Here is a 26,212-nt window from a genome sequence, read left to right as displayed (position 1 = left end):
TTTTTCTCTTGTTATAGGACCCATATACCTGTGTCGCGCCCGACACGAAGGTGATATGCTACTCGGACAGCTTCGACCGGATTATACCTCCTGTGCTGTGTCTGGAACCAAGGCATACAATGTTTTCGAAGTGCTGGAAAACATAGAAAATGCTTCTCTTATAATATGGAAACCCTGGTACAAATTTAATGCAAAACCGAGTGCTGCGGTAGTCGTCGACCCCTCGGTGGACTCCGTTTTTGTGGGCAGAGTTAAAGCAGAGGAAGGATTCTCTCACAACATTGGGAGAATAATATACGAAAGTACAGTGGGACAGTTGATAACGTTCGATGAAAAAAATAATGAACTCAGTGTAGAGCAAGGAGAGATCCTCGTTGAAATTGAACCGGTCAGCTATAAAATGCATAACGTCGAGTTGGATTTATCAACTGAACATGTCAGACAAGCTGATCCGCAAATACTAGAGGAACGTGTCCTAAGAAACGACGAGGAAGTTGCCGCTACCGTGACTACTGAAATAGAATACAAATTCAATTATACTTTATCTTGGGGACACGGCCACGGGATAGCTACCGGGTTGAATACTAGCATAGAGATGGTAGACGGAACCGTTTACCAAATAGAGTGGGCTAATCCTATAATGGAGGTAAAGAAAGAATTGTTTAAGTTGGAGAAACACCTCGAACCGGGAACCGCTTGCAATGTCACGTTCAGAGGGAACAACACCGACAGAGATGTACAATACACCGCCAAGGTGCAAACCTTCTACAAGGAGGATAACGTCAGGTCGAGACAAATGCGAGGAGAACGGATCGAAAACACTCTGGAAGTGGAGGCTATTTATGGTGAAATTTACTACACCGTTAACAACACACTCGTGCCGACTACTACAACGACCACTACGACCACCACGACCACAACCACCACCACCACACCGGAGCCTCCACCGCCGTCGGTAGTAGAAACAAACGACGTTGGAATGATAATGGACAGCAATGATATTTTAGGGGACAGCAGTGAGGAGGACGTGGTCAAAGAATCCCCCGCTAAAGAAGACAATATCGACCGCGCCGTCGTCGGCGGACTCGGCAGCAAACCCAACGGTCCAAACAGCGCCAGTATTAAAATCGTGTCTTACACTATTTGCGTACCCCTGATTGCACTTTTACGTTAAAAATTACCAGTTTACGTCTATTTTTGTTGTAAATAAAAATAAATGACATTAATGTTGCTAAATGTTACTATAATATGTGTTATGGCCGTATAGCTTCATTCTGTTGAGTATTCAATGAGAAAATTAAAAAGTTTCTCAACAAATAATGTAAATACTAACATTCCTGTTATTATATACTTTCATTCCAATTGTATAGATGTGGAGCCAAAACACATGATGTATATAGATATTGTATATTGTAGATAAGAATCGGTCGCACAGCGACCACTCCTTTCCTTATCAAAATAGGAAAGTATTGTTATTAATAATAATAATTCGATATTAAAGTAATAAAGTATGGCGCTGTTACCGTATAATGTTGCCCAGTTTCAGTATTTTTCAAAATAACAATCTACATCTAGAAATAATTTAATATGCTAATATTTTTTTTTATATTCTTCGAAATGAGAATAGTATAATGAATTTGCCTAAAATAGTAGCACGGTTACGATAATATTATTTGTTATAAATTTTGAAAATTGAATCTCATAACATAGTGAAGACTGGTACATGTATCTGATAATTATGTGATAACAATTCAAATCATCATTCATCATTTTAAACAAGAATCTCTGGTTCTACTTTCTCATAATTGACATTCTTCCTTATGAACTGGAGTATAATCTGTAAAATAAACTTTTCAGTACCTCGTAGTCCTATTTTAGATTTTAATTCGTTTTTGTTGATTTAGTTATACTTTTGAAGAGTTTAAATCCAGAATTAATGATATTACTATTAGAATATTTTGTAATGATATTTGATCGCCTTTTATTTATTTTTAAGTTAGTTTGTGAGCCTGATCTGCAGCTAGTGTTTAGGATTTTTTATTTTTAACAATTTCTTTTTTCGAAAACTAAACAAATGCGACCCCGTTATTCCTTTGATAAGAAGAGGCCATTATAAGTACATTAAAGTTCTACGACAAATATAACAGACTAATTATATATTATCTCATCTCATCCGAAAAGTGTCTAAAACAGTATATTTCCAAGCCATCGTAGAAGTTAAACGTGTCCAATATCTCTCGCTATAAGATATATCCATAGATAGCCAAATATAAAATTAGTATCAGAATAGATGTTAAATACAGATTTAGATGTTTGAAATGCTTAGTGGTTTGTGAATGTAAAAGAATGATATTTTTGTATGGGCAATCATGATCGCCTTAGATGTTATGATGCCCTTAAGATCTATATTTTTTCTATACTAGCATAGGAAATGGAATGATACGATGGCTTCGCAACAATGAAACTCATCGATACCGTATAAAAGTATAATCCTGCATTTCATTGTGGATCAGTTTGGCAAGATGATGTTGCGAGCTTCCCGTATAATTCCTGCGTTATATTATATTATGTTACAGTATTTACTATGGATATTGTGTTCTAATCCTCTTATTTCATTTGTAAATCTATTATCCCACCTAGTTTAACGATGTAGAGTAAGATTAGATGTTTATTCCAGATTATTTTAAAAGATGTATAACTTATTACTTGTGGAACAATCTCACTTTGCTAAGTATAGATTGCTAAAATTATGAATGTTCGATTGGATTTAACTTGTATAATAATAATAATCATTCGAGGCAATATAAAAGCTTTTACTACGCTTGAAATTTCAATCACTGTATTAAATAATAAATTCGGTTGTTCAAATGAAGTAGCTTGTTCGACCTTTAAATATCCTTTGCAAAGCATTATTGTGATGTTCAATGTAATTATTATATTTCAGTTTTATTAAAGTGTAACTTAAACTGTGCCTACTCATTTCCGAATCCATTCAACATAAGATTAAAGTATGCTGTATGACAGGAAGGTATAATATTTCCTCTCTAGCCCCTCTTACAGGTTACCACCTAGTGAGTTTGGTTATTATAGATAACGAGCTTTTGCCCGCGGCTTCGCTCGCGTTAAGAAGTATTATTATATACAAACTTTCATCCCCTATTTGAACCCCTTGGGGTTGGAATTTATCAAAATTCTTTCTTAGCGGATGCCTACGTCATAACATCTACCTGCATGCCAAATTTTAGCCCGATCCGTCCAGTGGTTTGGGCTGTGCGTTGATAGATCACTATATCAATCAGTCAGTCATCTTTGAGTTTTATATATATATAGATAAATAGAAGATAGATAGATGGAAGATGGAAAATGTAGATTGTAGATTATTCATATATCAATTCGACAGATGTTTATAAGTATAGACTCTTAACAATTGTCTCGAAAAATATAAAAATATAAAATCGTTTTAAGGCTTTAAAATATAGCAAGATAATTGTTTGATATTATATCATAAATTATTATTATCATAACGATTAACATACAAAACGTATTAAAATAATGTACGTAAGTAAGCAACAATATTAAACGATAAATACTAAATAAATCTTAGGAAATATTAAATTTTTGTAGAGTCTTGATAGAGCTGGTGGAGTTTAGGGGCTTCCTCGAAGACCCCGACGTGAATAGCCGAACATAAATTTCATGATAGGGGCGGGACGAACCATAATGCTTATTCCAAAAAGTACATAAAAGCTTTCCCTTCCAAGTTCTAATCTTCGACACAAAGTCGGAAAACTTACGCAGCGTCACGTAGAATAATTCAGATAACATGCTGAATTTAAAAGGAAAACTATCACGGCTAAGAAGACTTCATAAGTCATTGAGTAATAGTCGATCAACTAAAAAATGTATTCGGCAAAGTATAAAGGAACTTTTCGTTCAAATTCCTTTGAAAGTAACTGAGATGATGTTAGTAGTGTAAAACACGTTATAAATGTACATTCATTGACCATACAAAAATTAAAAAAAAAACTAGCGGTACTACGGAACCCTATATTGCGCGTGGCCCGACACGCACTTGACCGTTTTTTTTTTGTTAAAAATAATGTAATTTAGGTATCCATAGAAAATATTATGGTACTCATAAAAATATCAAAAGTTGTGTAGAATTAGTGTCCTACTCTTTAGCTGTATATTCATACTAATATTATAAATGTGAAAGTGTGTCTGTCTACGTGTAACCTCTTTACGCTTAAGCCGCTAAATCTATTTTGGTGTTTGGTATGGACATAGGATACTTTTATCCCCAAAAAATGTAGGTTCCCGAGCAATAGACGAATTTTAACGCAACGGAGTTGCGGGCATCATCTTGTAATATTCCGAATTCCATTTCAACTTTCAAGAATGTAATTAACTCTGGTTGACAATATTTCCTCCTAAACTTTTTCATAGTCCAAGAGGCTTGTGACAGATACATAGTATTTACTACTTACTTACTAATTCTACTATACAATATTATCAACATTCCATCATACGTTATGTTCTATTGCGGCATATACCAGGTTATATTCTGCACCCAACTCAGTGAGACATAAAAAGAAATGATCCAGAAATACGAGAAATTGCGTAAATGGCAACCTTTAAGCGCGCCGCGCCTGTGAAAAGCACTAGCCGACGCAAAAGGCATGAAGCCGTATACTGCATAGATAATTTTACGGTGCGCCTCGGCGACGACATTTATAAGTATACTAGATGTCCCGCGCGGCTTCGCCCGCGTAAATTAGAAATTTTACAGAATCCGTAGCTACATTTTCCCATAAAAAATATTTTCCCCGTTTTTCCCACATTTTCCTGAGTTTCTTCTGTCGTATTAGTCTTAGAGTAATAATATAATATAACCTTCTCGATAAATGATGAGTCTTACTCGATAAATGATCTATCTAACACTGAGATAAGTTTTTAAATCGGACCTGTAGTTTCTGAGATTGACGCGTTCAAGCAAACATACTCTTCAGGTTTATAATATTAGGTAGATATAGATTTTTTTTAATTATCGCTTGACAAACTCGAGTCTCGATCTAAAAGACTATGAAATGGTATAATATGGTAGTGATGATGATGATGATGATGATGAAGAATGTAATTTGCATAGTAGCATATGCTTTCTGTTCTTAAAACAACGCCGAAACTCCCAAACTTGTATCTATAAAGAATCAGGAATTCTCTCAGCACCTTCCGAACCACGGTATACCAGGTATATCTCGGTGCAAAATCTTACTTGTTGGTAGCATATGCTTAGAATACTTCTCACGAAACCGAAGTCACCATATGTTTCCCTATAAGTTTTGAGGAGTTCCCTCGATTACTTATGGATCCTTCATCAGATCACCACTTTTCTTAATATAATACCAAATTGGGATGATAGCCTATATACCAAAAGAAAAATTTGAAAATCGGTTAACAAACGGCGGAGTAATCGTTGAATATAAGAAAACGAACATAACACCTCCCCCATTTTGAAAGTCGGTTAAAATTGTAGCCTATGTGTTATTTATTTAATATTTTAATCAGCACATGAATTGAATAACAAAATTTTTTTCAAATTAATCGTAGCACCATCTGTCAGGACAAACTAAAATTGAAATAGAATAATATTGAATGCGATGATAGCGCCGTCCGCCGGATCTAATGTAAAACATTCCAAAATCAACAACTCCTTATAAATAAGAAATTAATTGAAAAAACATTTTCCAGTAGACCAAACTGTAAATCTAAACCATTCTCGAATCTCCACGAACACACACAAAAAATTTCATCAAAATCAGTCCAGTCGTTTAGGAGGAGTTCAGTCACATACACACGCACACAAGAAATATATATATTAAGATTAGCTTTATACTAGCAAATCACTTTTGTATGGGCAAGCGCCCCAGCGTCACGAATTTCTCCATACAAAAGTGAAAAAAATGGTCTTTCAGCGCTGCTACTTTCACGGTGAACTATCTATGAGGAACACGTACACACCCTATAAAGTATTATCACTTAGTGTTGTTACACCCTGTATAATGAATACTTATGCCCGCGACTTCGTTCGAACATTAATTTCGGGAGAACACTGCACTGCGAAAAAAACATCCACCTCCTTTACTGGGACTCTAGTATGGACTATGGAGATACTAGACCGATTAATGTCAACAGAAATTAAGTGTAGAGTGTAGACTGTAGAGGCAGTCTATGCCAATTTCATATTATTCGGTACAGCAGTTTAAGAGTAAAAAGGTGAAAAAACAGACTGACAGAAACACTTTCAAACTTATATTAGTATTGAACACGTACGTATACAAGGTGTAACAAAACTAAGACTGGTATAAATAGTCAGTACTTAAGATGCGACCGTCTCAAGAAGCGATTCGGCTCTGTAATTGGTCCAAATTTTGACAGCCAACCAATCACAGTGCCTGAACGGTTTTTATACGTGGGAGAGCCATCCTTCGGCACGAATGGGCCGGCTCGACCGGATAAATACCACGTTCTCACAGAAAACCGGCGTGAAACAGCGCTTGCGCTGTGTTTCGCCGAGTGAGTGAGTTTACCGGAGGCCCAATCCCCTAACCCCTACCCTATTCAAGGGAATAGGGTAGGGAATAGGGTAGGGAAGGGTAGGGAAGGGAAGGGAAAAGTTGAGGGTAGGGAAGGCCCTACCCTATTACCCTATTCCCTCTTAAAAGGCCGGCAACGCACTTGCAGCTCTTCTGATGCTGCGAGTGTCCATGGGCGACGGAAGTTGCTTTCCATCAGGTGACCCGTTTGCTCGTTTGCCCCCTAATTTCTTAAAAAAAAAAATACCGTGTCTTGAGACCGAGATGCATCTTGAGTACTGACTATATATACCGGCCTAAGTGATAATACGTATGAGTCCCCTGTATTGAGTTCACAGTGAAAGTAGCAGCGCTGAAACTTGAAAGAGTGACTTTTTTTAAACTATTGAATGGGAAAATTCTTGTTGCAGGAGCGCTTAATAATCACAAAAAAATTTGCTCTTTCAGCGCGTGAGCTCTATATACGGAACACATACACCACGCTGAAGTATAATAACAATACTAAGTTATCACTTAGTATTGTTATTTGTTACACACTGTATAATACATAAGTAAGTATGGATTTACAGGACTACGCATGTGATAATATAGTCTATACTCTATAGTCTATACCTATTACCTACTCTATACATTCTCGATGTAACTATACTCCACTCGGGCTAACTTGTCGCTAGCGGTCATTGACTCCCTGTCAAAAACTGTAATTTTCCATATAAACCGCGATTGACAATGAAGTGTCAGATATCGTTTATCGTGGTTTTATATGGAAAATGACAAGTTTTTGACAGGGAGTCAACGACCGCTAGTGGAGTATAGTTAGGTACAAAAATGAAAACCGCTACTCCTGAAATATGATTTAGGTTAGGATAAGGATGGGTAGGGTAGTTCGTGGATGTAGCTGTATTTCACTAATTACTGTTTTAGCCTTTGCCGGGTTGCGATTTGACGGAATACTTGCATCATGAACATGATTTATGTATGTGATGACTAGGTAGGTAAAGGGTACTTTAAAAATATCATTGGTGTCACGAACCCGTGGAATTGAACCTACCTTCGTCTGTGGAATGTGGATATAGTTACAACTCGATTAACCGGACTTTTTGAGGCATTCGGATATTCCGAAATCCGGATAATAATCGAATTAAGAAGAAAAGAGGGTTCGTTGCCTATGAAAACATTGCATTTAAAAACTTCTTAATAATTGGTGGTGTGCACTTTCTTGAGATCGGTAAAAAATGTTACTCGAGTCATTATGAGTGAACCAAGAGCTTGCGGGGGTCAGGACTTCCTACGTTTCGAAAATCTGAAAGTTTACCTGTTACCTTTACAGAGGTAAGAACGACCAGTAGGTAACCATGGAGTTTCGTTCGCGGTTACTTTAGGAGGTATCAGTTCTGAAGATCTACCTGACCTTCGAGAAGGAGTAAAGCTCAATTTCATAGCTTATATTTTTCGCGGTAAGTGGAAGAATCTCGTCTTCCAGTGCCGAACATTTTTGATAGTTGCTTACCACCCTTAAAAACTTTCTTAAAGTATTACCCTCTTATTAATAAACGCCCTATAAGCTTTGAATAGTTATATAGTGTTTTGTTCCTGTCACACAAGTGAAATTTTTAATTGGATTGAAGAAGACAAAACACTGTATAACTATTCAAAGCTTATAGGGCGTTTATTAATAAGAGGGTTAGACTTTGAGGGTGTCTAGCAGTGAGACTAGATACTTGCTGGTCGTTCTTAACTCTGTAAAGGTCACGAACATGTAAAATTTAAGCTTTACGAACGAAGGAAGGTCTAGCACTCGCGGGCTCTTACTCTATGAGGGAAACATGACATGATCAAAAATTCGTAAGGCGGGGGGAAAACAAAAAAAGTATAAACTACACTCCAAATACTTTTTTTTTCACTTCTTTTTGACAACGAAATAGCAAACTTGCACTTGTGCAGGCAATTTTGGCCTTACGTCAAAAGACATTAATTTTGTTGAAATTACGTCAAAAGTTGGGTTGCACCAAATAACTTTAACTATAACTGTAACTTTAACTATAACTGCAATGCAAAATGTCAAATCTTTGGTTAAAGTTAAAAATGGACGCCATCAAGACGCCATATTTAACCATAACCATAAAGCTCGACAAGGTTTTAAATGCAATTGGCAAAAAAAGAAACTAACTGTCATCATACAAAAACGCCATTTTTGACAGTTCTCCTTACCAGCAGCGCCCCCGCCCACGTTCATTTATAACCTTGTTGGACCAGCTGTCGTCTGTCAATTTCTCCGGTCAAAGTTAAAGTTAAAGCAAAATTTTGCCTTAACTATAACCATAACTTTAACCTTAACTTTAACCATGCCTCTGGTGCAACCCAACCTTGGCCTGGATAGGTTCGTGCGTGTGCACTTTAGCAAATGACAGTAGTAATCGTATCACGATCCACGTCCCTATAGCTTCCCTGGAGATTTCTGTAACGACTTACAGCAGGTGGCCAACTGCAGGTGACAATAACGGCAAGATATGGAGCGATTATATAGAGAAGTTAGCGTTATGCTCCAGATTTCTTTGATAAAATTATACATACGTACACTAATACACTCCCTATAAATATTATTTTACACCCTTATCACATGTGTTGAAGTTAATTTAATAATAATAATATGTAATTATTACTTACGTAAAATATAGAGGATCACCTTATGTAACTAGTAAACAACATACGAAAGCTACAACGCAGTAGATAATTAATTTAGTTGGGTTTGTAAACGATTGTATAACCACCACTGATTCCACAGACACAAGCTGCTTATGGGAACATCTATGGCTTTGACCGCCCACTCGAATTCTGAAATAAATTGGTTACGCAAAACTATATCAAAGGCCAGAGCGCAAGATATACTATACACAGCCATAATGTTAAGCCAATAAATAAATTTAGGTAATGAGAAGTGCCTATTACATAGCATTATGTCAACAAGTAACGAGTCACCAATCACCATAGGCAGGTCTTTGTTTGTGAAATAAAAAAAATATCAGGAATTGATCGTCTAAACTCCAAACTCTAGCTCTCAAACTCACCGTTCGTGGGCGTGCATTTTTCTAGTCAAGATTCCGAATCCAATGAGGTAAATCTTAATTACCTCATTGGATTCGGAATCTTGACTACAAAATTGTACTAGGTTTAAAAACGCATGTTCTATTAGGACATCAAAAGTTGCAAAAGTAAGGACATAGGCTTTCAAACAGTATTAAATAATAAAGTCAAAAATAATTTTGTCAGCTAGCTCGTAGACTACGAACAAATTTCAAATTCCACGTAAAAAAAGAAACGCCGCGTACAAAATGTAAAGAAAAGTGGAAACATGACTCAAGACTCAAGACGAGAGCCCCATGATATAGGCTACATAAACAGGACACAGTTTGTGAAACATTAAATATTTTTTGAGTCGTAATCCTGACAAGGAAAGGACTGTGTAAACTGCGGGCAATCCTTTTTACCCGGGGCGCTTTCAGATCCCTTTGTAGACACATTTGAGCTAAGTCTAGCACAAAGGTAGGGCTGTGCGCTCTTTAATTATTTCTAGCGAGCCGGGGGAGACGATCGCAAAGGGTTCCCAGCTCTTTGGGTAACTTGCCCCCGACATTTTGCGTTGTAATATAATAAATCAGACACCCTAGTTACGATTTTATTGGATAGCGCAGGTACACGAAACGATAAATTCCTACTCGGAACGAGGTACCACCGGAATCGGAATTATATTGGTTCCGCTCACTTGTAAAGGATACTGAAATCCGTGGTGCCCCCGCGGTATTACTTATAATAAGGAGTGAAGAAATAAAGGAAATTTTTTGAAAAAACTTGAAAAAACGGGGAAAATTATTTGAAAGGGCTAACTTGAACGCGCTAATCTCAGGAACTACTGGACACTGGTCCGATTTGAAAAATTATTTCAGTGTTAGAACTTTGATAGCCTATTTATTGAGGAAGGCTATATACTATATTTTATCACGCTAATACTAATAGGAGAGTGTGTAAAAAATGGGGGAAATTATTTGAAGGGGCTTATCTCGCGAACTACTGGAACAATTTTTATGTTATTTGGCACAGATAAGAAGTGGACCACGTGAAGGATCATAGGCTATCGTCTATTGATTTTAATCATTTTTTTCAGTGGCTATATATTTTATACCCGTGCGACGCCGGGGCGGGTCGCTAGTAATTTATAAATAAGCGATAGGTAGCTGAGAGAAATATTTTATATAACAATTTATTTTGAATTATTTTTAGTGCTTTAATGCTAGTAGATTTAATTGATGACAGGAAAACGTGTAGGTGATAATGCGTTTTACTCTTGTACACTTCTAGGCGTAAAGTTTAACTTCCGTTGCGCTAAGCAAAATAATAATATATTATAATTTATTTAAAATATATTCTTTGGAAAATATTGAATAATACATTAAATATATATCCTACGGCCTACTTGAATAAAAAAAGTAAAAAGAGCTTTGGGCTCGTCCGGGATTTGAACCCGGGACCTCTCGCACCCTAAGCGAAAATCATACCCCTAGACCAACGAGCCGGTGACAATTCAGATGAAATTTTTGAAACAATGATACAGTTAATTCTTCATTTCATCACCATCGTCATGATGAAGAGGCTACACATGGGCTACACTTTAGAAACATACATCTATATATTAATACGTGAGCCAAAAACTTTGGATCCCTTTTGGCGAAAAATGGGGAAACGTAGGCGAATAAAATATTTATAGTTTATATGGTGAAGGAGTGCATCGAGCTAATATTATTTTGAAATTATGCTTTTATCATACATTTTTTTAACAAATAAAACATTACACACACTACAACACACACACTAGGAAAAATGACAGATTTTTGAGTGACAAGCCTATACATTTATTTATGGTTAAAGTCTGTTGACGTTTGACAACAAGGTGACAAATTGAAAATGGATTATAGTTTTTTTTATTGAATCTTAGATACTATTAGATAACGCTTACACGGCCAGTCTGAGATCAGCTGAGTCCCAGAGACAAGAGTTGAGAAAAATATGATAAGGTCAATATTTTTTTACAAAATATAGGTCCTAATGTCGTTAATTACATTAATTACGTTAATTACAACAATTAACAATGGGGATTGTCCATTTTTTTTTAATTTTGCTCATTACAAAAACATTTCGAGGAATAAGGTCAGTGATCGTTTTTCTGTATATAAACGAAAAAAATACCTATTAGTTACTTATATTTTTGAACAAATACGTTTAACCTTTGTTTGACCTTCAATGGCGTTAAATTAGCAATAAATTCGACCAACATTACGTTTCGAACTTTTGGTAAGCTTCTCGTATCAGCTTTCACATAATGAGAACTTGCATTTGACGAACCAGCCATTATAAATAAGATTGAAAGGAAATTTAAAACAAATGCAGAGGTCAATTGGCGGCCGATGATGACGTCAGAGCGAAACTTTAAAAATTTATTGAGAAAAAACTAGCCAATGAATTTCAAAATTATTTAATTTATATTCTTAAAATAAGTACCCTATTTTAACGAAAAAAAATATAAAAAGTACATGTGATTTTTTTATACGTGGGAGAGCCATGCTTCGGCACGAATGGGCCGGCTCGACCGGAGAAATACCACGTTCTCACAGAAAACCGGCGTGAAACAGCGCTTGCGCTGTGTTTCGCCGAGTGAGTGAGTTTACCGGAGGCCCAATCCCCTACCCTATTCCCTTCCCTTCCCTTCCCTCTCCTATTACCCTATTCTATCCGTTTGCTCGTTTGCCCCCTTATTTCATAAAAAAAAAAAAAAAATGCCCATTCAAAAAGCGGGCTCGTCCGGGATTTGAACCCGGGACCTCTCGCACCCAAAGCGAGAATCATACCCCTAGACCAACGAGCCATGATGTTTGAATTCGAATACATTGATATTATTTCACTTTTTTTTATTAATTCAAATTATACTCCCATAATTTAAGCAACAGACTCTCATGTCTTGTCTTAATTCTCAACGTAAAATTATTATAATTATCGAAGTTAACCAGTGTCAATTCAGTTGCCACGAGGGCCGCAAAAATAAGCCACTCGTGCCATCTACAGTTATTAGAGATAACCTTTACGTTACATAGTTTGTTACGAAGTACAACTACTCAATAATAGATGGCGCTGCAAAAAAATTTACAAACCCTCCCTTCCACAAATTTTAAGCTTATATTTTAATTTGTTCCTAACACTGTCACTTTTTATTAAAATTATGCATATTATCTCCCATTACTTGAGAGATCAAAATAGTTAATAATTCAGACCAAGTTGTTTCAATCTACCTAATACAAGATGGCGCTTTAATCTAGATTGTAATAGAACTCTTTCAATTTTACTTACCCATAACGCCTAATTGCTGGGGCGAAAGGGGAGCCGCATCGCCTTCTCCCCCCGATCCTATTGACCCTGACGCCATAGACAATCTTTCACTCATTCCTAAAGGACTGCTTCTGCCACCACTGCTGGCAACGGACCCCACACCTAAAACATTGAATGGAATACATAACAAGAATTATTTAAAACATTTTTATAGGGATAAATATATTATATATACTCGTAAAAATAAGCCACAACAGATGAAAATTGCTTGGTCTAGGGGAGGCCTTTTACCGGCGTTAGGCGGTAAGAGGCAATACAAGATACAATTTAAAAATACATTGTATTGAAATTTTCTTCCTTTTTCAATGTCATCTTTGTTACCTATCTATATTAAAATACTACTTGTTATGGATGTCAAAATATTTTAAGAACTTTAAAGTTACACTTTTTGTGTATTTTTAGACAAATATCAGTGGTTCATAATAATTGATGTTTATAACTGAAACTATAATTATAATGCAATACTGAATTTTAAACATTTTGTTATGAAATTACAGACCACCACTAGGACTTCTCATTCGGGATATCCTTTTATTGATGGCCCTTTGAATCCTTGGGTTAATGATGGGTTTGGCTCGTCTCCTGGCTAGATATCTTGATAGTACACCTACTACTACTGCACTTGTCCCTACCACACCAAGACTCCACAGTACAACCTGAAAAAGAATGTAAAAAATTGTTTAAGACATAATAAATAAAAGGTAGATTTTAAATAAAGAAAAGTTTAGAGTGCATAGTTTGTAACTACTTTTCTTTTATTTGTTATTTTTTATTGTTCCATATTATGCAAAAATGCAATCCATTGGAAACATACATTTTTGAGCATTAAAAATACCCTATAATACACCATGTGAAGGACTCACATGGTGTACTCAATGTCTGTGTACAAACATGATATTGTTTGGTCTTTAAAACATTGATATAGAATATAGACAATTTATATCAAAATAAATCAAAACATAACTGGAATTATTCCTTCGGTTGTGGATTCTTGGAAATCTATTGTTATTCTATTGTGTCTCGCTCACCGGTGAGCTTATGGGGCTTGATTGGTTAAGGTATTTTACGGTTGTTTAAATAACCTCAGCATTCATTATCCCTCATCTTCCATGAGTGTCTTTATTCTTAGTTAACGATTATTATAACATATTATACAGCTATAGTAATTAATAACATTTATGAATATTTGTGCAACACAACAAAATTTTTTAAATTATTAAATGTACCACAAACCCAATTTTAAACTAACCTTTTGAGACGTTGTTAGTTGCATTCTAAATGATAAAACTTGCTGTATATTTCTCAATCTGTCCATCACAGGTGTAGCTTGCATAATATGCTGCATTTTAAAATATTAGTTAAACAACAATTATCACAAATAAATTTAGTGTTTACAAATTAATAGTCAAGTACAATAGGTTATCTGTCAAGTTTAGAGATGGTTGCTCTCCATTTATATATTATAATGTTCTAAAGAAAACTGAATCTTGTGTACAATAATGCACTTTAAACTTAAAGTACCCAAGGTAAGTAAGTCCATTTAAATTATGAATATTATGTGCTAAAACCGAAATTAAATATTCCCGGTCACTTTCAAGTTTCACCAATTGACATTTGACACTGACTGCCTGTGACATTTTTTTTCTTATTACGGCACTTCGGCTATTTAATCATGGCCAGTGTCGAGTAATATTATAGCAGGGTTGCCAGATTAGGGGTTTTTTTCGCAATTCTGGGGAAAATTTTGACTCTAGGCGAAAATTTGGGGAAACAGTATTGAAACTACTAGATCGAATAAAAGTAGTTTCAATTTTATATTCCCTTTTTTTTCTGTAACAAAGCGATTGGGGATTTTTTTTTTGAAAACGTATCATTTTGGGGAAATATAAAAATCAGTTTGGGGGAAATCGTAAAATTGCATCTGGCAACCCTGTATTATAGCGGGAAAACAATATACTATACTCCACTCGGGCTAACTTGTCGCTAGCGGTCGTTGACTCCCTGTCAAAAACTTGTAATTTTCCATATAAGCCGCGATTGACAATGAAGTGTCAGATTTTGTTTGATATGATAAGCCTCTAAAAAGGGTTAAGCAATTTAAATATCTGGGTCATTATGTGACTGAAGATTTAAAAGATGATGTTGACATGGAGAGGGAACGCAGGGCGCTTTCGGTAAGAGCGAATATGTTGGCACGCAGGTTTGCTCGATGCTCCATTGCAGTTAAAGTAACGCTTTTTAAAGCATATTGCACATCATTCTACTCGAGCAGTCTGTGGGTCAGGTACACGCAAAAATCGTACAGCGCCTTGCGGGTCCAGGATAATAATGCCTTCAGAGCACTGTTATAGGTGCCTCGTTTTTGCAGCGCCTCATCTATGTTTGCACACGCGGACGTAGATAGCTTTAGCGCCATCTTACGCAAAAAAGCGGCGTCATTATTACATCGCATAAGAGGCAGCGGTGACGGTCTTCTGAAGGAGATAGTAGATGGCGGGAGCTGTCCGTTTATTTGCAACTTAATTAATACTACGAAGTCCTTAGTTAAATATGAGTACTAACACAACTAGAATATAAGCCTATACTAACATTTTATTTTTAATATTTAATGGATCTTGTTGTCCGAAAATAAACATTTTTATTTTTATTTTATTTATAATGACCGCTAGCGACAAGTTAGCCCGAGAGGAGTATATAATACAATTATTCTCAGCATAGTTTCTAAACTTTCGATGGAGTTTTGGAGGGTAACATAAAATAGCACGTTTCTGGATATTGCATCTTTCCTACACTTGTGAGTTGTGCTAGAGTGACGTTGTGTTTTTGTATTATTATTTATTTTCCTAAAATTGTGTTATTTCGGTTTTTAAGTGTAATGTTGGTAGAATAATAACCATTAAAATATATTCGATGTCGTGCATGACAAGTGTGGGCAAGTGATACAACTTCAAGAAACGTGCCATTTTGTGTTCCCTCCAAAACTCCATCGAAAGTTTTAGTAAAGGGTCTACCGCTTTACTAAAACAACTGACTTGACTCGTTGACTTTACTGACTACTTTTTTTAGACTCAAACATTTTACGATTTTTTCCTCCGCCATATTTTACTTGACACTGGCCATGGTTAAAAATTGGCCATGGTGCAGGTGCTTACTGAAAACCAGCGTTGCGAACTGAGTTTCGCAACATATGCTGAGTAGGCGCCGATTTGGTAAGACTTGTATTTGAAATGTTATTGATTATTTGTATTGTACATATTTTACTGTTTAACCAAATAAAGTTTCTTTCTTTCTTTCTTTCAAAAAGCCGAGCGCCATAATAAGAAAAAAAAGTCACACTTGACAGCGTTCATCAGTCAAAGTCAATAAATTGATAGTTTTACTTTTTAGTAGGTTTTGGTAAATTAAAAAATTTAGTTCTAAATTTACATTTTAATTTGCTAAAAAGCTTATTTTAAATTGTTGGCCATATCTGATAAGTGATAACACTCTTATTATTTAAAAGTTTCGAATACTGATCTGTATGTAATATATAGGATAAGTTTTATCTAAATGAAAATGTAAAAAATTAGAGATCCTAGGACGTACTGCTAATTTCAAAACAATGGACATAAATTATTATAGTCAATCAGAAATGCATCGAGCTAGCGTTGAAAATCTTCCTGATGAAGTATTAGAGTTTATTTTAGGCTTTCTTCCCCCATATAAGGACTTGCAGAACTGTATGAGCGTTTGTAAACGATGGTGTAATTGTTCTCAGAGTAAGCTGGATGATATTTTATGTTATGACACTATCATTTTATCGTTAGCAGTATATTAAAAAGAAAATTTTTACTTTTCAGATGTTTTGCGTAAAACCTCTATGAAACTAGTGAAAGCAGTTGCTGAATTTAATATTCTTTGGAAAAATGTTTCATCTGTAGATATGATACCTACAATTACAAAAAGATTTTCGCATGCAGCGTGTATTCTAGGAAACAATATGTACATTTTTGGAGGATGTACTACAAATGCCACTTCATTTAATGACTTATGGAGATTTGACTTATCTAGGAGGCAATGGGTAAGACCACTAGCAACTGGCACATATCCTGTGCCAAAGGCATATACCACTATGGTAGATTACAAAGACTGCCTGATCGTATTTGGTGGTTGGACATATCCATCATTATCACAGTATTACCAAAGTGTTTCCCTGTTTAATGATATACACTTCTACTGCATAAAAACAAATAAATGGATTTTAATTAATGCAACAAATTCACCTCCCCCCATGGCTGGACATTCAGCTTGTATAAAAGATGATGAAATGGTGGTGTTCGGTGGACTTGCTATGTCCCCAACTCAAAATTTTCAAATGCATTGTTCAAATGATGTGTGGGTCCTGGATTTGATAACCTATAACTGGAGAAAACAACCAACAACTAAACCAAGGCCTTCTCCGAGGTACGCTCAGTCCCTTATAAGGTTGGACGATGACAGATTAATGCTTCTAGGAGGAGTGCAGACTTTACACAATCGTTTTGTATACAGTGACTGCTGGATATTAACTATGAAAGGTCCTACATGGACATGGAAAGAAATTGCTGTTAAAAACAAGGAATGGGCTTCTCCTAACATTTGGTGCAATCCAGCCTGCAGAGTTGGTGATAAAGTTGTAAGCTTAAGTAGAAGTAGAAATGCCTGGAACAGTGCTAAGCCATTGGTAACATCAGCTGTGAGATTGTCTAATTTTACCAGGCCTGAAGGTGCTCCTATATCTGTGAGAGTCGAACAGAGTCTTCAGAAGCCTCTAGATAGAGACCACAACATAAATGGTAGGCGTGGTGTCCTACCCAGACAGAGACAAGTTGGAAATGAGCCTGTACCAGGACCTAGCAATGAGCTAAATGAGAACCAAGAACCGAGGTTTGCTAGTGATAGTTCACACTTGAATGGAGCAGGACCAAGTTCTGATAGCAAAAGAAGTAGCTTTGACCTAAAAAAAGAAAATGCCCTTAGGCATACAAAGAATAAGGTTTGTACGACTATGTTGTTATTATTTATTGGAACTCCCAAGCAGCCACATGCTCTGTTCTGTAATCAACAAAACTTGGTTGACTACTGAACCCTAAAACGGAACCCTAACAAGCTGATTTTTTGTATATTGATAGGTTAATAGTTATATAATTTAAGAATAATATTGTGTTACAAATAGAACAATCCATATTTTAGCACCATCAAGACAAAGTAGTTTTCGCAGATAAAAATTATGTTAGTCTTATCAAAATGAAGCTACTCACAAAAAATTAGCTTGATTAGTAATTAAAAAAAATATTATTCTAGGGCTCCCGTACTAATAGATTTCCATGAATCCGCGATCAAAGGATTAACATGCAAGCTAATGTAAATCATACATTTATTATTGCTTTAGTGTGTAATACACTTATTTGTTCAAGTGGTAGTGGTTTAAAAATGTTACTTCATACTTGTTTCAATTGTAAATAGTAATTATTTTATTTCAGAACAAAGGAATGAAGATAGTAAGACAATTACAAGAAGCAAATAAGTATAGAATGGCTGCATTTGCTTGTGAAACACCTGGAAATAACACACCTCCAGAGAATGATCTAATCAACCAAAGACAAATTGCCCATTTGGAAAATCTAGAAAACCAACCAGAAGCTGCAGACAATCCACAACAAAGACCCCCAGCTGTTAAAAAGATTAAGAGAAACACACTGGCAGTGCATGTTTTAGATATTTCAACAGTTGTTGATGGGAACTCTATGAACTACGTGTCATGGTTGTGTCCAAGATTGGGTGAGATGAGTGGCGCTCCAGAGGAACTAGTGATGTACTCTTTAGTGAAAGGAAATGGGGAACTGATCATGTTTGGTGGAGTTCATAATGATATAAGTATTTTAAATTATTCAGAACCACAAAATGTATATTCAAATTCCCTTCATTTTATTACACCACCAAGAGACATTATTTAAAATGTTTTGTTACTAACATTTTTGTATGCTGTTAAATTCTGGTGCTCCAACAATATTTCGTTAAGTATAATATTTAACACACTTGTCAGTTACTTGCAAATGTTGTTACTCAATTTTTAATTTCATACTTTAATTTGTATCAGACATTGTTATGGCATTTTGTGTCCTGATAATTTATCATTACTGTTACTTAGTAAACCGCCATACTCTGAGACATTTAATTAAACCTTCAATTTTATGAAGAGTTTGACAGATAATGTATGGGGCCTATATCAAAATTTTGAATTAATTACTATTAGGTAATTAATATTCTACTCTGAGTAAGTGTCTAATAATAATTCAATATTATTATACTGTCCCTGCCTTGTAAAACAGCTTCTGGCCCTGAAATTTTAATGTCATTAAAAGTGTTTAAAACAGTACTGTTTTTACAAGCACAATATGAAAACTAAATTTGAAATCAAAAATAAAATTATGTAAACATGTTCATCAAAATATATTAAGTAAATTGCTTTGCATGAATCCATGAATTTAGATACAAGTTTGTTTAAAATTTAAGTTATAAGCATTAAATAATAATAATTATTATTATAAAAATATTTTGGTTAAATGGGCAACTGAACATTATGTTACCGTGTATGTGCGTAAACCAGTTAGACTGCAGATTAACAAGGTATTCTGCAGATTATCTGGGAAAGTAGATAAAGTGTAAAAAGTGTATTCTATTCTCATTAAATATAAAACAGGTTCTTGTTTTAACGAACATTTTATTTAGTTGTAGAGAATTATTTAATATAATTTTTGGAGATAAACAAAGGAATAAATTATAATTAAATTTTAAGTATAATATTACTCCACTAATAAAATATTACAGATCGTAATATACAAAAATACCAATCAAAACAACAACAGTCTTAAGTTGACAAGTCAAAGTTTTTAGAACTTTTACGAAGAAAGAGAATGCAAACTAACAAGGTAAATAGAAAATATTAGCTTTTTTAAAATCACACTTTAACAGTAGTATCAGTAGTATCAGGGAATTTGCAGATTACCTAGGTAATGTGCATGTTGACGTATTCTGCATTCTAACGGTAAATTGTTATTTTCATGGTGGAAGAACTGTCTTACTTTTGTTTGGAACTTGTTTTTTAAAGAAATAATTTAGCTAGTTTGTGTTATATAATTTAGTAAGTATATAACTATACATGAATCTGTGATTTTTGTTGTAAATAAGTATTTGTCTAAATATAATTAAAAATATATAACACTAAGACTATTATTGTAGCCATTTATTGGGATTGTTGCATAAAAAGATTCATTTTATTCTTTATCTGGATTCATTTTATTCTTTATCTGGTACCAGCCCTCCAAAAACAGCAGCAGGGATTTCTTTTTTCTGAACTGGTTCATCTTCATCATCTCCACTGTTTTCATCTTCATCAATGTCAATTTCATCAGGATTAACCACTTTGTCACTCTCCTTGAGTCCTTGGGTTTCCCCTCTGACAAATAATATGTTACCTTTACTTTGCACAGCCATTTCTGCCGCCTTTGCTTCTAGCATTCTCATCCCATCTTTCATGCCTGGTGCAAGATCAGAAATAGTACCTGCAGCTTGTGCTGCAGAACTAAGCATTTGTGCAGACATCATATTCACTTGAGTGTTATATGTGGCCTGCACACTTCTCTTTATTCTTAGCATTTCACGCATTGTATCCTCATTTCCATGTCGTACTTCAAACTCTTTCCAAGTGTTCCAGAATTCTCCAGTAATTCTTGGGTCACACATTTGACTACAATGGGCATAAATTGCACGAGCTCTATCAATTTCACCTAGTTTTGTTTCCATTTCAGCAAATCTTATACACATTTCTCGTGATTTCTCATCTGTAAGAGTTTCTATTGCTTTCTCATATATTTGCCTAGTTTTAGGTACACCATATATTTCTGCAGCTTTTTTAATGTAAATATTAAACATTTCAAACATTTGTTCAGGAAGCACTGCTGTGGTTGCACGCTCATATACAGACATTGCATGTCTAGCCAAGCCATGTTCTTCTTCTAATTTAGCATAAAGAAGAAAAATGGCTTTAGCAAACTCAGGTGGACAGTGTTCCAAGCATTGTTCAAAAAGATCTCTGGCTCTTTCCAATTTTGTCCCACCATATCTTTTCAAAAACTTTGTTAAATATGTGTTCCATATATCATAGACATTTGGCCATTTGAAGAGAGCTATACCTTTTTCGTAAGCTCTAAAAGCTTCCTCAAAATAGTTATGTTCCTCTAAAAATAAACCATAATTTATTATAATTTGGGGAGTGGCAATTTTTAAATCAATAATATGATCGTAAACAGCCTTACAAGATTTATAGGTCCCAAAACTCTCTTCTAAGTCAGCATACATGGACCATACTTTTAAAGATTTATACAAACGCATTTGCACAGTTTCTTCATCATCATGGTAAGCAACCTTCCGACTAGGTAAAACTGTAGCTTTCTGCATTAATTTAAGAGCTTCTTCATAGTTTTCATGGCGTATTTCCATTTCAGCCCATTCACACCAAACAGATGCCAAGTCATCTACTTTAGCATAATTTACTTGAGTAGCCTTTTCAAATATAACTCTAGCATCGTCTATTTGGTCATTGTTTTCATAAAATTTAGCAAACCCAACCCATAATGTATACAGTTTGCCCACAGCTAGCTTAGGATCTACAGTTTGTACTGCTTCAGTATAGGTGTCTATGATTTCATGAGGTTTTCCTTCATATAGCTTTACTCTTTTGTGCCATTCTGCTACATTATGAGGGTTTTGTCTCAACAAAACTGAGTTAAGAAGTAGGAGTCTTCTCTCCATTAGATATTCGAATCTTGCTAATCTTAATTCTAAATCAACATCATCGTCTTCAGAAGGATTAACCTTTTTGGCAACTTCCTCCATCTTTTTGCTTAAGCTTAACTCTTCAAATTGTGCATAAGCATCAAACACCTGTGTAAAATCTCTAACTGTTGTTACAGTTTGTATAGCTTCCTCATAAATATCTCTTGCTCTCTCAAAAAGGCCACTCCGTACATAATAATCTGCAAGAGAATTCCAAAGATGACCTAATTGATCAGTATATCTCCGTAAGCCACCCCTTATAATTGCATCTACATTTAAAGAATGTATTTTATCTGGATTCTTTGATATCAGCTCGCATAACTCATTCCACAGCTGATGGTTAGATTTTCCATGCTTGGATTGAAAATTTTCATTATTCACAAGTTGGGCTAGCTTTAAAGCTGCTTCATCTAACTTTTCAATTGAAATCAAATAATCAATATACTCCTCTGTATCTTCTGGACACAACTTTAAGTACCTTCGAAAAACTCTTACAGCAGTTTCTGGTATATTATGTTTCTTGAGAAACTTAAGATAAAGAGGCCAAATTCTATGATGCTGAGTTATAGGTAGTGCCCTTAATGCACTATCAAATGCTTTTCTCGTAACTGTGACCTTATATTGATCTGTTAAAAAAGTACAATAATCCATCCAAATTCTAGGCATTTTGTGCATAAACACTAAAGACCTTTCAAAGCAGTTATTGACATCTTCATATACAGGATCAGTTATACATTTGCCTCTTATTTGTGACCTTCTCAGCTTTAAATAATTATACCATAGTTTAAAAGACCCTGGTAATTCTTTGAGAGCTCTTTCATAAATTATATTTATTTCGTTTTTAGCAGCCCCCTTTTTGTGTTCAATATATCTAAGCCAATGTTTAACTGAAAATGGATTTCTTAATATTTCTTCTTCATACGGCAAATCTTCTTCACTCTGAAATAAATAAATAAAAATCATATTTATTAATTAAACTTATAAAATTGTTGATTCAAGATCTACTAATGATTTAATTGTAGAAATTAACACCCAAAATAAACCTAAATTATAAAACATGTGTTTAATAATTTAGTTTTGGTATCTTATATCTTTAAACGAGCAATTCTTGTATATATATAATTGGAATCTCAGAATCGGCTCCAACAATTTTCATGAAATTTAGTATATAGGGGGTTTCAGGGGCGATAAATTGATCTAGCTAGGAATCATTTAGAAAATGTCATTTTATTCGTGTTTTATCGAATACCGAGCAAAGCTCGGTCAAATAGCTAGTATTAATTAACAGCAATAATGCTGCAGACAAAGCATAACATAAAATGTGTATCCCACACTGAAACTAAGTTAAGTATATTTTATAGCTAAGCCTTACTTGCGAAGCTGCGAAGGTAATAGGTATTGCACCTTATTTAATTAAAATTCTGACTATAATCTGGGTGCGAAATACCATAACAATTTTTAATATGGTAAACTAAAGACCTATAGGTTTATGCTTGATTGTCTTTTGCACTAAAATGGCTGTAGTCTGATTTATCTAACCTTCATGCTATGGAAGAGATTTATATAAGAATTTTGTGAAAATACTTACAAAGAATATGTCAATTTCTTTTCCATCCAGAAGAGGCATTGTGAATGAAACTACGTGTCCTCTTCGACTAAAAGTATGGGCTCACTGGTGTCCTGAAAACATTAGAATCTTTTCACTGGAAATACCATATAAAGGGTACAATTTACAATTTACTTTAACAAAAATGTCGCGAAATACAAAATTTGCATCTACGAATTTTTGTGAACAGTGGAAACTGGAACCGAATGCGATACACTTAACTTCTTCTTCTCATTACTTTTTTGAAGTTTATCATGATAACAATGTTTTTTGCCAGGTCGAATCATAATGTCGGCTGTACACTCTCGCCGAGAGCTCTCGGGCGAGAGCCTCGTGCGGAGCCCCTTGACCGAGTGCGATCATGTACATTCTCGCTTAGTTCAATCGCAGTTAGGAACTCAGAGAAGATGGACCATTATTTTTCTCTATGCATCGAAAGATATCATTGTAATCCAAAGATCTATAATCAAATTTTATTTTATTTCTCACAGATAATGACTGATAATAACGTTTATTATTTTTCTGTTCTGCACTGTCTAGCGGCGCGACTAGTAGTGAAAAACGCTAGAGTGTACAGTAATGCGCTCGCTTTCCTCGCGAGACCCTTTGTCTCGGGCGCAAAATACCGACACCGGACCGAGAGGGTCCGAGACAGGCGAGACGAGGCGAGCGCACCCATTTACACTCTCGCACTCGGGCCGCCCCGCTGTGTCTCGGCGAGAATGTACAACCGACATAAAAAAAAATCTGATTTATATTTACCATTTTTTTTTCTTGGCAACTTGACACAATTTTGCGTATGTTGTGCCACAGACAAGTAAAAGGTAATGTCGGCTGTACACTCTCGCCGAGAGCTCTCGGGCGAGAGTCTCGTGCGAGAGCCCCTTGCCCGAGTGCGATCATGTACATTCTCGCTTAGTTCAATTGCAGTTATGAAATCAAAGAAGACGGACCATTATTTTTCTCTATGCATCGAAAGATATCATTGTAATCCAAAGATCTATAATCATATTTAATTTTATTTCTCACAGATAATGACTGATAATGACGTTTATTATTGTTATTTTTCTGTTCTGCACTGTCTAGCGGCGCGACTAGTAGTGAAAAACGCGAGAGTGTACAGTAATGCGCTCGCTTTCCTCGCGAGACCCTTTGTCTCGGGCGCAAATACCGACACCGGACCGTGAGGGTCCGAGACAGGCGAGACGAGGCGAGCGCACCCAATTACACTCTCGCACTCGGGCCGCCTCGCTGTGTCTCGGCGAGAGTGTACAGCCGACATAAGGAACTAGCGGAAGGAATAATAGGAACGGAATTTGGAATACGCTAATTTAAATAGTTTATATCTAACCTATAATGCTAGTATATATTAAGTCTATGGGTAGAATCATAAACCTTTAATGCTATATTAAGTCTATGGGAGAATATATACAACCATTGCGGTACTACAGATTATTAAATAATACTTTATCCTATGGGTACAACATGGGTACAACTTCGTTTCGTTTTTCCATAGACTTAATATATACTGTTGGCATCATAGACATAATATATACCTAAAGACCAACAAAGAGTGCGAGAGAGAAGAAAATCCTTTATGGAATTATAACATGATGAAAAGAGAGAGGCAGTCTAATGAAAATTGTAACAACTTTTATTTGACAGGTCGTCAAAAGTCGTCAATCGTTTTTATGCCCTTTCGGTATTTGCAATTTATTATTTAAATCGTATGTTATTTTCAACAAATACTATTATATATAACAATAATAACTTGTGCTGTGAGTGATTGCAGTGTAAATCATAGGAATAATCCTGAAAAATATACATTTCACCCGTAATTAATCTTCATGTCCTAATTGCTACGATGTGTTTATTTTTGCTACATTCTGGTCTTTAGTTCTCTATTTCAAATAAAATATTGTGAATCCTCCCTTTTACTTTCATATTTTGCGTAACTAAAGTTACTATTGTTCCTATATTACACAAATTTTGAAGAAAAATTTTTCATCAAAATTTCTTACATATACGCTAGTGCTTGAATCAAATTTATCGATATGCTTATCGATATTTTACAATAACATAAATCTAAAATAAAAATCATTTACCTTTATATTTATCACCTTAAGCCCGGCCGCACATTATCCGAAATTTCTGATCAGAAAAATTCGGACGCCCGGCGCAACGCACTCTGTTCATACATTTTGTTGTAGACCCATCATACTAAAATAATTTCTGACGTGTCAAAATGTATGAGCGGGGCGGGGCGTCCGAATTTTAGTGATCACAAATTCGGATAATGTGCGGCCGGACTAAAAGGACATATTATCTTATTTTAACTAATAGTATATTATAATATAGCTAATATAATATAACTACTATAATATAGAGTGACTCTAAAACTAGAGGAAGGTTTATATTTATATATCATAATCATTTGTTTTACAGATTCCCTCAAGATCCTCTAATAAGAGGAAAATGGCTGAAATTAATTGGGCGTGTTGGTTGGAATCCCAAAAAAAATTCAACAATATGTAGCAAACATTTCATTGAAAATTTTTAAAGAAAAATTAGAATAAATACTATTTTGTTTAAAGGAGCTATCCCAAGTTTATTTGTGCCAGTAAGTTTGACATACTGTTGCACTTATTACTGAAGCAATTTTGTGAACATGATACCTACTCGGAACAATACAATGTACAGCAAAAGAAAAAATTTGAAAATC

General features: G+C 35.1%; 4 protein-coding genes and 2 non-coding genes across 6 annotated transcripts in view; 2 read left to right on the top strand and 4 right to left on the bottom strand.

The window, feature by feature from the left end:
• The window catches only part of LOC121740342 (protein unzipped), a 28,374-nt gene extending 25,361 nt beyond the window's left edge, over positions 1-3,013 (top strand). The window contains exon 3 of the mRNA XM_042133017.1: positions 18-3,013. Coding sequence (XP_041988951.1) covers positions 18-1,174 — 1,157 coding nt within the window. The 3' untranslated portion in view covers positions 1,175-3,013. The remainder of the gene's footprint in view (positions 1-17) is intronic.
• The window catches only part of LOC121740329 (mitoguardin), a 48,970-nt gene extending 34,369 nt beyond the window's left edge, over positions 1-14,601 (bottom strand). Inside the window, exons 1-3 of the mRNA XM_042133002.1 lie at positions 14,278-14,601; positions 13,528-13,684; positions 12,990-13,130 (exon numbers count right to left, since the gene is read on the bottom strand). Of these exons, the coding sequence (XP_041988936.1) occupies positions 12,990-13,130; positions 13,528-13,684; positions 14,278-14,373 (394 nt within the window). The 5' untranslated portion in view covers positions 14,374-14,601. The remainder of the gene's footprint in view (positions 1-12,989; positions 13,131-13,527; positions 13,685-14,277) is intronic.
• On the bottom strand, positions 11,092-11,163 carry Trnap-agg. Its single transcript has one exon. It is a non-coding gene; the product is annotated as a tRNA-Pro (tRNA).
• On the bottom strand, positions 12,439-12,510 carry Trnap-ugg. Its single transcript has one exon. It is a non-coding gene; the product is annotated as a tRNA-Pro (tRNA).
• Positions 14,602-16,547: 1,946 nt separating the features above from the next.
• On the top strand, positions 16,548-19,089 carry LOC121728856 (F-box only protein 42). Its single transcript, XM_042117169.1, has 3 exons — positions 16,548-16,786; positions 16,868-18,042; positions 18,530-19,089. The coding sequence occupies exons 1-3, from the start codon at positions 16,630-16,632 to the stop codon at positions 19,001-19,003; spliced, it is 1,806 nt and encodes a 601-aa protein (XP_041973103.1). The 5' UTR covers positions 16,548-16,629; the 3' UTR covers positions 19,004-19,089.
• A 1,255-nt stretch (positions 19,090-20,344) lies between these two features.
• LOC121727002 (pre-mRNA-splicing factor syf1 homolog) lies at positions 20,345-23,709 on the bottom strand. Its single transcript, XM_042114672.1, has 2 exons — positions 23,473-23,709; positions 20,345-22,823 (listed from the first exon to the last, which is right to left on the bottom strand). The coding sequence occupies exons 1-2, from the start codon at positions 23,509-23,511 to the stop codon at positions 20,346-20,348; spliced, it is 2,517 nt and encodes an 838-aa protein (XP_041970606.1). The 5' UTR covers positions 23,512-23,709; the 3' UTR covers position 20,345.
• Positions 23,710-26,212: the final 2,503 nt, after the last annotated feature.

The sequence above is a fragment of the Aricia agestis genome, chromosome 1 (assembly GCF_905147365.1).
Source record: "Aricia agestis chromosome 1, ilAriAges1.1, whole genome shotgun sequence".
NCBI lineage: Eukaryota > Metazoa > Arthropoda > Insecta > Lepidoptera > Lycaenidae > Aricia > Aricia agestis.
The sequence above is the reverse complement of the archived record's forward strand: the minus strand, read 5'-3'. Positions and strand labels throughout refer to the sequence as shown.

Coding starts and splice junctions, on each gene's coding strand:
- LOC121728856 (XM_042117169.1), top strand. CDS start 16,630: ATGGACATAAATTATTATAGTCAATCAGAAATGCATCGAGCTAGCGTT. Junction 16,787..16,867: donor ATGGTGTAATTGTTCTCAGA/GTAAGCTGGATG, acceptor TTTACTTTTCAG/ATGTTTTGCGTAAAACCTCT. Junction 18,043..18,529: donor TTAGGCATACAAAGAATAAG/GTTTGTACGACT, acceptor ATTTTATTTCAG/AACAAAGGAATGAAGATAGT.
- LOC121727002 (XM_042114672.1), bottom strand. CDS start 23,511: ATGCCTCTTCTGGATGGAAAAGAAATTGACATATTCTTT. Junction 22,824..23,472: donor AAGAAATTGACATATTCTTT/GTAAGTATTTTC, acceptor TATTTATTTCAG/AGTGAAGAAGATTTGCCGTA.